The 12642-nt window shown below is 37.8% G+C and overlaps 1 protein-coding gene across 1 annotated transcript in view; it reads left to right on the top strand.

Moving 5' to 3' along the window:
* Hk (potassium voltage-gated channel subfamily A regulatory beta subunit hyperkinetic) overlaps positions 1-12642 on the top strand; it is a 193292-nt gene that overhangs the window by 59291 nt on the left and 121359 nt on the right. Inside the window, exon 3 of the mRNA XM_089090152.1 lies at positions 9347-9462. Within this exon, the coding sequence (XP_088946278.1) occupies positions 9347-9462 (116 nt within the window). The remainder of the gene's footprint in view (positions 1-9346; positions 9463-12642) is intronic.

Here is a 12642-nt window from a genome sequence, read left to right as displayed (position 1 = left end):
CCTGAAAGGTTCATTCTTAATACCTTTAGCTTCACTAGAAGTCAGAGTTGTAGCGTAGCAGTAGCATTAGTAACAGTATTCACATAGTACCTATTGTTTCTCTCAACATTCCCCTCGACACACGCCGAAATATTCAACTTAATACCCTAAACATCTCCTGGGACATTGCTTTAATGTCTTTTTGACAACCTACATCACCTAGTATGTTTTCAGTTAGTTCAACATCATCAGAACATTCCCCGAAGTTTAGTAGCAGTAACATGCAAATATTGCATTTTCGTTAGTCCAACATTCCCCACAACAATACATACATATACACAGTATGTTTAGATTTAGTTCAACTTCCCCCTCAATAACCTCTGAAATTCTCACCTTAATATGCTTAGCCTTAGTGGTAATAGTAGTTACAATTATTGTAGCAGGAGTATTAGCAGCAGCGGTAGTAGTAGTGGTAGTGGTAATAGCAGCAGCAGTAATTGTAGTAGTAGTTGCAGTAGCAGTAGTAGTAGTTGTTGTATCAGTAGTAGTAGTAGTATTTGTAACACTAGCAGTATGCACTCATTGCCTTTTTGTTAGTTGAACTTCCCCCTCATCATATCCTGGAAGCTTCAACTAAGCTTCAAAAAGTCATTCCTAAGGTATTACTGATGCACCCTTTTGACAATCGGTATGCACATAGCGTGTTTTGAATTTATTTCAACTTCTCCCTCAACATTCTCTAAGATTTACACCTTAATGTCCTCAGCCGTAATAGTAGTTGCAATAGAAGTAGGAGTTGAATTAGCAGTAGTACTAGTGGTAGTGGTAGCAGTAGCACTAGTAGTAAAAGCGAGCACACATCACTTTTTGTTCAATTGATCGTCCCCATCATCATTCGTTGAATGTTTATGCTTAAGTCATTCGTGAGATACGCCCTTTTGTCAACCTGCATGCACATAGCGTGTTTGGATTTTTTGAACACTCTGCTCTAAATCTCTTGAAATCTTCACCTGAATGCCCTTGGTCTTTTTGGACACAAAAAGTCAAACATGCCCCCTTTTGCAAAAACAAATACTATGTGTAAACAATGGGCAAATTTTATAACTTACAGCCCTTGCACCAAAGGCTTGAGGGGGGTAGTTGTCATCCCCAAAGGCATAGTTATTGGACCTTTAAACTATGCTGAACAAATTTTGATCAGTTGTCTTTTGAGAAAAAGGTGCATAGGAGGTGGGTTAGTTGCCATCCAATCTCGTTTTACGCTTATCAAATAAAAAGAAAACAAATTTTCGACTAAAACTATGGAGCTACATTAAAACTCAAAACGAAGAGAAATTCTTCCGTGTATGAAGGGGTTGCCCCCCTCCTCAGTACCTTGCTGTGCATGCATAAGTTCTTAGCACTTTTAAAAAAGCTTCCCATTCTAATTAAAACGACCATTGTGTTTCAGGAGTTGTTCTTTAAATATTGGGACAAACAGTCAAGCTTTAGCGTATAGAGCAAGGAATTGAAGAGGGAGACAATACTTTCATATACGGATAATTTTTGTTCGTTTTGAGTTTTTATGTTGTTCCTTACGTTTGGTCGAAAAGACACTAGTTTTTCCAGATTTAATTTCTGATCGTTTTTCAAATAATGCCAGTAAATATGGCTCACCCTCCGTGAAAAATACTCTACCCTCACGGGAAACTCCTCTACGTAAAGTTTCTCCCACGTAAAATACGCCTCAACGCGTAAAAACCTTTCGGGAAATTTTATCCTCACTGAAAATCCCCCCCGTAAAATTTCTTGCAGAAGATTCAGCCTGAAAAATTCTCCTTGGCATACTTTCATTTGAAAAAGACTTAAGTTCTAATTTTTTTTTAAGTCACTCCAGAAGTTACCCTTCCATGCAAATTATTTCCCAGATTTCCAAACACGATAAAAATTTCTTCTCTACAATTCCCCAAAAATATTTCTACATGCAAAATGGATTAGGCAAACAGAAAGTAAGACAAATAAAAAAAATCGTAAAAAATTCGTAGAGCAATTCTGTCAAATCCCTCCAGAGTAAAATTTTTCACGGAGAGTTCACCCCTGGAAATTTTTCCTCCATCCGAAAAATTATCCCCATGGAAACCCACCCCAAGAACAAAATCCTCCCTGGAAAACTGTCTGTATACTTCCCAATAAAAAGTACTATGCATAAACAATGAGCAAATTTTGTAACTTGAGGCCTTATCTCAGGGACCGAGGGGGGGGGGGTCATGTTATCTCCAAAAGCATAGTTTTGGGACTTTTTAACTACGCTGAACATAATGGCTCTCTCAAAATTTTGATGGGATGATTTTGGGGTGAAAATGGATGTGATAGTGGGGCTGGTTGCCCTCCAATTTTTTTGATCACTTAAAAACGGCACTAGAGCTTTTAATTTTCCGTTAAATTGAGCCCTCTCCCGATGTTTTAGGACAATTGGTTCGATACGATTACCCCTGAAAAAAAAGCATCCGTGATTTTTCTTCTGACAAAAGATACTAAAGTCCACACTTTTGCAGATAGGAGCTTGAATTTCTACAGCAGTGTTCTTTGATAAGCTGAATCTGATGGTGTGATTTTCATTAAGATTCTTTTTTCTCAGTCTAGTAGACTTTCATGGGTGACACTAAGCTTAATGAATCTTACATATTTGGAATCAGCATAATAAGTAAATTATTTTGATATATTTATTGATATAAAAATTATTATTTATACAGCTTCGGCTACTATTGAGCTGTTTCACTCCTTGCTTACAGTTCACTACCACGATTTTTTTGAAAAAGGCTACTAGAATCTTGAACTTTCAGTATCCAATAGAATAAGCTCCTTCCGAAGTTTCAGCGACAACTGCTTCCATACGAAGCAGAGGGGAAAATATTCCCTTTGATTACAATAGAGACCCAAAGGAATAATAAAACATTCGTAGTACAGTTCAATATTTATTTAACTAAGACTGCAACAATTTTACAGAAAATGTCATGTACGGTCAATAGTGAAAAGGTTTACAGTTTTTTTTAACTGAAAGTAAGAATTGACATTAAAACTTAAAACGAACAGAAATTATTCCGTATATAGAAGGGACTGCCTCCCCTTAAACACCTGCAATTTTTGGGACTACAATTTTTTTGACCACACTGCCTCACTGTTTACACTATGATGTGAAACCAAGACCAGAGGATTTTTTGATATTTTTATAGGTCAGAGTTCTTTTTTCTTAATGGCATTCTAATACCATGAGATAGAATGGCCATTGATTGCATAGCTGATTACGCTAAGAGATAAAAGCAAGACCAAAACAGTTTTTATTGAGATTTTTCATAGACCAACAGATACAGTTAATACTCGTGTATGACCCCAAAGTGGAATAAGCGCCACGTCGAGAGAAAACAAAAACTTCCAAAGACATACACAAAGACAGGTAAACACAAAGTCAGACACACAGACACGGAGAGTGAAAGAGACAAAAACATACACAAACACACTGATTCAGGGATACAAACGCCCAAAGACAGGTAAAAAAATCGTTGGACACACAGGCACGGAAAGAGAGATGGCGAGATGAAAAACACACACAGAGTAAGACACGCAAAGACACAATGATAGACGCAAAGAGAGGCGAACTCACAGTCAGGCAGACAGGCATGGAGAAAGAGAGAGAGAGAGAGAGAAAGACAGAGAGAGAGAGAGGGAGAGAGAGAGAGAGAGAAGAGAGAGAGAGAGACAAAAACACAAACAAACACATTAAATCAGATACTTAAATACACAAAGACAGACAAACACACAGTCAGACAAACAGGCACGGAGAGAGAGAGAGAGAGAGACAAAAAACACAGACAAACACACTGAGTCAGACCCACAAACTCACAAAGACAGACATAGAAACAGGGAAACACACAGTCAGACACACAAGTATGGGAAGAGAGAGAGTAAAAAACAAACACACAGAGTTAGACGAAGACAGGCATGGAGACAGGCAAACACACAGTTAGATACACATGCATTTAAAGAGACAGACAAAAAACACATACACAAACTCACAGAGTCGGACCACGAACACGCAAAGACAGACAAAGAGACAGGCAAACACACAGTCAGAAACATAGGCAAGGAGAGAGAGAGAGAGAGAGAGAGAGAGAGAGAGAGAGAGAGAGAGAGAGAGAGAGAGAGAGAGAGAGAGAGAGAGAGAGAGAGAGAGAGAGAGAGAGAGAGAGAGAGAGAGAGAGAGAGAGAGAGAGAGAGAGAGAGAGAGAGAGAGAGAGAGAGAGAGAGAGAGAGAGAGAGAGAGAGAGAGAGAGAGAGTGAGAGAGAGAGAGAGAGAGAGAGAGAGAGAGAGAGAGAGAGAGAGAGAGAGAAAGAGGAAGAGAGGAAGAGAGACAGAGAGAGAAAGAGAGAAACAAACACAAATAAAGACATAGAGTCTGACATACAAACACACAAAGACAGACGCAGAAACAGGCAAACACAGAGAGCGCGCGCGCGCGAGAGAGAGAGAGAGAGAGAGAGAGAGAGAGAGAGAGAGAGAGAGAGAGAGAGAGAGAGAGAGAAACACACACATAGTAAGACACACAAACACACAAAGGCAGACACAGAGACAGGCAAACACACAGTCAGGCGCACAAGTGCGTAGAGAAGGAAAAAAGGACAGATTCAGACAAACAAACTCAGAAAGACAGACAAGAGACAGGCAAATACACGGTCAGAAACACAGGTACGGAGAGAGAGACACAAAAAAGCAAACACAAAGACACAGAGTGGGATACACAAAGACATATGCAGAGACTAACAAACATACAGTCAGACACACGGGCACAAAGAGAGAGAGAGAGAGGGAGAGAGAGAGAGAGAGAGAGAGAGAGAGAGAGAGAGAGAGAGGGACAAAAATAGACACAAAAACAATGAGTCAGACACACAAATACACACAAAGATAGGCAAACCCACAGTCAGACACACAGGCACGGAGAGAGAGAGACAAAAAGCAAACACAAGTACACAGAGTCAGACATACAACGAAAGACACAGAGCCAAGAAAACACACAGTCCAACCCACAGACACGGAGAGAGAGAGAGAGAGAGAGAGAGAGAGAGAGAGAGAGAGAGAGAGAGAGAGAGAGAGAGAGAGAAACACACAGAAACAGACAAACAAACACATAAAGAGAGACGCAGAAACGAGGAAACACAAACTCAGACAAACATGCTCAGAGAAAAAAACACACACAAACACACAGAGTCAGACACAAAAGCAAAAACAGATACAATGACAGCCAAACACACAGTCAGACACAAAAGCACGGAGAGAGAAAAAACACACAGAGTCAGACGAAACAAACATACAATGACAGACACAGAGACAGTTAAACAAACGTTCAGGCACACTTGTACTAAGAGAGAGACAAATTACACACAAAAACACAAACACACAGAGTCAGATACATAAAAACACAAAGACGGACGCAGAGACAGGCAAACACACAGTCAGACAAACAGGCACGGAGAGAGAAAGAGAGAGACAAAACACACCCAAAGACACAGAGTCAGACACACAAACACACAAAGACAGACACAGAGACAGGTAAATACACAGTCAGACAAATAGAAACGGAGAGAGAGAGGAAAAAAGACACACAAACATACAAACTCAGACACACAAACATACAAAGACAGATACAGAGACAGGCAAACACACTTTCTACAAAATGTGTTGCTGTTTGAAATAAGAGAAGGAAAATATGCGATGGTGTTGATCAAAATACATTGCTTCTTGAGATGAGATGGAGAAAAGCAAACTTATTATTCAAAATGTAAAACATTTTGTACAAAATGTTTTGCAGCTTAAAATAAAATGAAAAATATTTGATTTTTAATCTAGAAAAATTTTTGGTTTTTTTTTTTGTTTCGACATCGAATACTTCACTCACGTCCCTACTAATGTCATCTGTTAACTTACAGTCATAGATGGCACCATTTTTATTTTCCTGCCTCAATGCTACCAATTTTTCCTCTAAAGTTACAGATGGCACCCCAACTGGTTTTCACTTAGGTTACACTACGTTAACTAATTTCTTGGCTCTCAGTAAACGTGCACGCAAGCTTACTGAGCCCCAATGAACCTAACTAAAAGCAGTTAACATAATGTAACCTAAGTGAAAACCAATTGTGGTGTGATCTGTAACCTTAGAGAAATACGACATCCCAAAAATTCCAAGTCTTTAAGAAAATTCTGAGTCCCCCCAAAAAACTTTAAGTAAAATAAAAATTCCAAGTCCCAAAATAATTCTAAGCCCCCCCCCCCCCAAAAAAAAAATTAAGTTCAAAAAAGAAGAAAAAAGTCAGTACGAATATTATTTTTTTACAGAAAAAATCATGAACAACATATATATATCATCTTTATTTTGTGTTTTTAAACATCACATGTGTTCCGTTTTGTTATAAGTACATTTAATGTGATTTTAATACATCGAAAAAAAAGTTAAACATTTTCAGTTGAAATACTTCTATTAAAAAAACAATCAAAGTTAAAAAGATTGGGTGGAGGGGGCAAATAATTTTGGGGGTGGGGAATTGAGGCCCTAGAGTGGGGAGATGGGGCACTGGAGGGGAAAAATGGGCCCTGGAGGGGAACAATGGGACCCAAACTCATGCGCAAGCCAGATAATGGAAAACCGGTGTGCTGAGGACTACGCCCGGTGTTTACCCTCTCCCCCCATCCTCCCCGAAGATTACCCCCGGGAAATACCCCCTCCAGAGAAATACCCCCCACCCGACGTACAACAACCCCCTCCTCCCCGCGGAAAAAATCCCCCGAAAAAACGGAAAATACTCACCGCAAAATAACTTTAAGTCCAATAAAAATTCCAAGTCCCAAAATAGTTCTAAGTCCCCCCCCCCACTCCCGAAAAAAATCTAAGTTCAAAAAAAAGAAAAAGTCAGTGCGAATATTATTTTTCTAACAGAAAAAAATCATGACCAACATATTTATATCATCGTTATTTTGTATTTTTAAACATCCAATATGTTCTGTTTTGTTATAAGTACATTTAATGTGATTTTAAGACATCGAAAAAAAAGTTGAAAAAATTCAGTTGAAAAAGTTGAAAAAGTTGAAATCACTGTGGTATGTAAATTCATAGAGTGATACCAAAAAAGGTGCCCTGGAACAAATCACTGATAGCATTTACCATATATACAACTCTAATTGTAAAATTAATTGCGCAATTAATTTTTTACGATATTGTGACGCTTCACATCAGTTGGCTAGCATCGTAGAAACAATACATTGATTAACAAGAATATATTTCTAAGAATATAATCTCATCAATGACTTGTTTGCTCATTCGAGTAACGTGTCGTTCTTCTACCACAGGAAATACTGGATCTAATGTTAGATTCATTTATCAGACATAAATTTCATAGAATCACTCGAAAACTGCTTAGAAGCTAAAAATTTTTGTTAGCTCAGTTGTTATCTCAAAGGACCAGATGTGAGGGTTGTCAAAGGACGTATTTTATTGTTCACCGACAACATAAATGATTACGCAATACCAGATAATGTATCATTCTTGATATTCTTGGAAATATTCCAAGAAACTCTCGTAAATCAGGATATGGGCCTCCTTGAATTCGTTGTATTGTTTCACCGAGAAAATAAAATTGGTATGTTTCTAGGAATGCCGCTATCTCAAAAGACTAGATGACTTGGCATGTTTCCAGGAATGTTGTTATCTCAAAAGACTAAATATTAGCGACTCCAATAGTACGCCAAGATAGGGCTGCAATCAGATTCGTTGAAGGGATATTACTGATTCCTGCCTTGTTATTTGTCTGTATTCTAAATTAAGGGTACCGTTTAAAAAAAAGTAATAAAAAAAAATAAGGAGACCAAGGATTTCTTTCTCATTTTTCTTAATATTACAATGTGAAAAAGCTATTTTTCAAAACCTAAGAGAGGGGTGGGTTCAATTTTGTTTTTTATTTGATTCTTTCTCCGATGAAAATACGATTTTTTTTTTAATCTAACGGGACAATAAAATCTGGGGATAGAGGGTGAGGTTATAACTGCCTCCCTCTAATTGGCACCCCTACCTTGAATGTTTTTTTAACTGCCGGTGCTAATGTTTAATGTACAAGATTAAAATATCTGTTAGATCAGTTTCTTGCTTCTATATTCTATAAAGCTGCGTCTCCAATTGCCGTTTTACAGACAAAATGTCAAACGTCAGCCAACTGAAAACCCATTCTCCTTGCAACAGTTTCCAAGTATTTTCATTGAAGTGGTCTATGAGCTTTCTGCTATTTACGCAAAAAAAAAATCAAAAGCTTCACAACATTTACCTGCAATCTGCAAACTATAGTCCTTTTGAAGGGGCCTGTTTTCCAGTGTTTTGTATCAGGGCATTTCAAATAATATACATAATAGTATTTCTAAGGATAGTCTTAGTTAATTCTCTGACTCCCCCTATATCAAATAAAAAGCTCTAAGAAAAATACAGCTTGAATGCACTTTTTATGGCTGAAAACAGTGGCCTTGTTGGGGGAGCAAGGGTGGCACGTGCTCTCCCCCCAGTAATTTGGAGAAAAAATTATACTATAGCCCATGCCCCTTGACTTTCCGGATGTAAGACCCCCTCTTGACCCCTCCCCCCGCAAATAAAATGCCGGATCTACGTCCCTGGCTGCAAAATGAAAGGTTGACATAGATAGGCCATTTTTTACGGATGAAAGATGAGGGATATCAAAAGATCGAATTTTACTGGTCCTCCATCTAGGGCCTAACAAAAAGTAGAGGCGGAGGAAGAATGGGACCAACCGTGTTGACCACAGGTGGCTTGGTGGTGTAGAGAGCTTATAGCATTAGTAGTAGTAGTAGTACTATTTAGACAAAATTCCGATTCTTCCAATAAGAAACTCTTATCAGACTGAAAGGTATCTAAACTATCCAAGTGTCTCTATAGCATTATTTGAGCTGATGCTAATACTACTAAGTGTTATGTTTCTGTGTTTAAGAGTCAATGATAATTACTGTAAAAATTGTAGCCTACATTTTTCTAAGATTTATCATATTCATAACATTTGCCCTGCTACGCTGCTACGTTACTGTTTAGGTATTCTGGCTAATTTTTCTTATGTTTTGTTTTCTTAAAAAATGTTTTTAAGGCTTGAATTTTTAAGTAACCCACGCTATTTGCTTTTGTAATATTTTATAATCCCAGAATTTTTCTTTCGCTAAAAAATAAAATATAGCTACCACCAAACCTGGATAATTTTTTTCTATTTCTGCTAAATATCAATCCTACTTGTCAGTTTATCCGTTAGCTAGTAAGACAAATAATTGTGAAATCAGCCTATTCATTTTCAGGGAGCACATCATGACTTCCTACATTCCCCAGGTCACCAGGGGAAGTCAGACAGATCGACGGAGAAAACATCTACTACAAGTCTTGGACCACTGGGAATGGAAACCGTGACGACTCTGTAAGTTACTGTTTTTACCGTTTTTAAAAGACCATGTACAGAATCGTACGGAGAGGGGACTTCGAGCCAGGGTGCCCTGAAATATTATATGATTATATGAATCATCAGAAAATTTCTCAACAAATAAGTCGTATTTTTCCGTATGCTTGTGAAGTTGTGACCTCCTCCAAAATCTCATCCTCCCCAACCAAAATATTGCATCCTTCCAAAACAAACTGATTCTATCATCTTATCAGACTACCTTTCCATCATAAAATTTCTGAGAATGATTAAAAATTAAAATTATTGAGACATTAAAAACCTACATGACAAAATCCAGAAATGTTTTGATTCCAAAAACAGTTTTTGGTAGTATCCTGTAAGAAATTTTCACAAAGAAGTAAAAGGATTTCAAACATTTAACCATTACTATATTTGTTTCATATGGTTTTTCCTCTTAACTCCAATGTCTTTGTTTTTAGTAAGAATTGTGTATATAGCATGATTTGCGGCTCAATAAATGACTTTAGTTTTGTCACTTAGTTAATTACTAGCTGCAAGTACGGCTAGTAGATTTAATAGAAGGAAAACAAAAATCAATTATTTTGATTTTGACAGCCCTCAAAAGAGTTTGGAGACAAACCCTGGGGCACCGTCAGCTCTTTTAGGGAGAAAAAAAAAACATAACAAAGATTGAACCATAAACACTAATTTATAATAGTATTTTAATAGATTTAAAAATAAATGTCTGGGGAAGCAGCATTTTAATCTGTGTATTCCTTTTTCAAGTTTGTCAGTGGAATCTTCGGTTTACCTTTCATTTTCAAAGGGCAGGCTTTACTATTCCAAATTTGGAAGAAACCTAAGGAAGACGAAAAATGTAGGTACCGCTGTGAGTCTTCTAGTGAAATTGTAAGAAAAGGTTGCATTTTAGCAGAAAACCAAATTAAAGAAATTAAAGTATACTAATAACGGACGTATAAGGACTCCATTGTGCTGCTGAAAAACTCTTGCTGACAATAAATAGAAGATGGTAGCTACAACAGGGCACTAAAATAGAGTAAAACACGGCAATTTAGCTCATGGGTGTCAAGAAATTAAATAACTCATGAAGAGTGAGTTTCACTTTAAATCTGCATTTTTGTTACACTAACTCACTTTAAGTTTTATTTCTTTGGAATTGTTCGAACAGAACTTGAAACATTGGAAAATTATTATTAAAATGAAACAAAATTCACAATAACTACTGAATTTGACCAGTCCTCAAGGAACAACACAGTGTCTATTCTGGTTTATTAAGGCGGAAGCGAATGTTCAGGTTCAAGAAGCCTACAGAAATGACTTTCTGATCCAATATGTGTTGATATGGTGCATCTTCACATTAGGGACCGTATGTTTATCAACTCATCTATCAAAAATTTACAGGTCGATAGATTTGAAGGGTTGGGCCCAGTCTGTGACCATCATAATTGTCAAATATCACTCTCTTGGCTTGGACTTCTATTATGGGGTTTTTTAAAAGCTATCCTGCATCCAAGAAAAATACTGGACACTGCTGAATTGAAGCAAAAGACTTGTAGTGCCATTACAACCATTGATAAGGTTATCCTGTATCAAAAATTGTAAAAAAAATGTGCCCAATCTTGATGTAAATTGTTCTACTAAATGTGCACATATGGAAGTTTACCAAACACAATCGAAGACAACTTAGATAAACATTGATTAAAAGAAACAAAATTACTTAAAATATTTCAAGATCTGCCCTGTAATACTTTTTTTTAATTGTAATAAGACTTTATCGAAATCCTGTAGTCTTTCAAATATGAGCTTCTTTCGTTTTGATTTTTTTCTTTTTATTGTATTGCATTTCTTCAGCTTTTTCTCTTTTTTTTAGATCTAGTTGTTTAGATTATCTTACTTTTTTCCTTTTTGATTTCGGACTTGAAGTTAATTTTTTTTTCTTTTATTAATATATACATAAATTCACTGCTTTAGTTCAAAGTTTCCTCAGTTATATCCTACTTTCATTTCTATTATAAATGGGAAATAGTGTGGCCTAAGAAATTACTGCTTGCTTGCTTGTTGGAGGACCAGACGTTTACGTCTCACCTGGCATCTGCAATTCAAGTATACAACGTATTTTCGACGGAACACCTTAAATTTGGGATTCTCTTCTTAAACACACTGCTGTTTTATGATGAATAAATAAATTTCCAAATGAGGATAATTTATTTTGTTGTGTATAAATTTGGTAGTTTCAATTATATTATTTTAGTAATTCTACAGATGATGGTCGGGTCTAGGAGATTTCCCTCCCCCGGAGATCCCCCCCGGAAATTTCCCCCGTAGGAGATTTCGCCCCGTAGGAGATTTCCCCCCGGAGATCCCCCCGGAAATTTCCCCCCGTAGGAGATTTCGCCCCGTAGGAGATTTCCCCCCGGAAATTTCCCCTCGTAGGGGATTTCCCCCTGAAAATTTCCCCTCGTAGGTTATTCCGACCCTCCTAGCTCCACAAGGTCCGTCCTAATTTACGACAGCGGTCATGGAGATTCAAACAGAATCCTAATGTTTGGTACGGGCGCATCAGTTCAGCTCCTCGATTCGTCTTCTCACTGGTTCGTCGACAGAACGTTCAAGACCGTGCCCGAGTTTTTCTACCAGCGTGTCGTTGTGCACAGCCTGTACGAGGATCAGGTGATTCCATGCGTTTCTGCACTGCTGCCTAACAAGTCAGAGGACACGTATTTGAAAGTTCTTACCGAACTAAAGTCTCATTTGACGAACGGAGGCACAACATCTGTATTGTCTGATTTCAAGTTGGGCTTGCAGAATTCCTTCAGGAAAGGCTTTCCAGCCACTGAAATGAAGGGCTGTTTTTCACTTAAGCCAGATGCCAGAATTCTACGACAGATGGAAAACTACGGGAACGTCGGGACGCTGCAGTACCTGAGGCTTATTGCAAAAAATATTAGTTTTAAAGTGTGGCGTTTTAACTGTGTATGTATTACCGTGTATAACCAACTATTTACTTGACAATTGAAAAGTGTTCTCCAATCGCTCTTATATTTTAGGCCCCCGAGAAAGAGAAGGATTTTGCAACAATTTTTGAGCCATGGGTGACATCCGATGCAAATATGTCTGAGGCAAGGGTAGTCCCCGGTGGCAATTATTTCAGAGAGGGGGAGGGGAGAATTTTCAGCG

This window comes from Artemia sp. Qi Xiang Cuo, chromosome 6 (genome assembly GCF_049724085.1).
Source record: "Artemia sp. Qi Xiang Cuo chromosome 6, ASM4972408v1, whole genome shotgun sequence".
NCBI lineage: Eukaryota > Metazoa > Arthropoda > Branchiopoda > Anostraca > Artemiidae > Artemia > Artemia sp. Qi Xiang Cuo.
The sequence above is the reverse complement of the archived record's forward strand: the minus strand, read 5'-3'. Positions and strand labels throughout refer to the sequence as shown.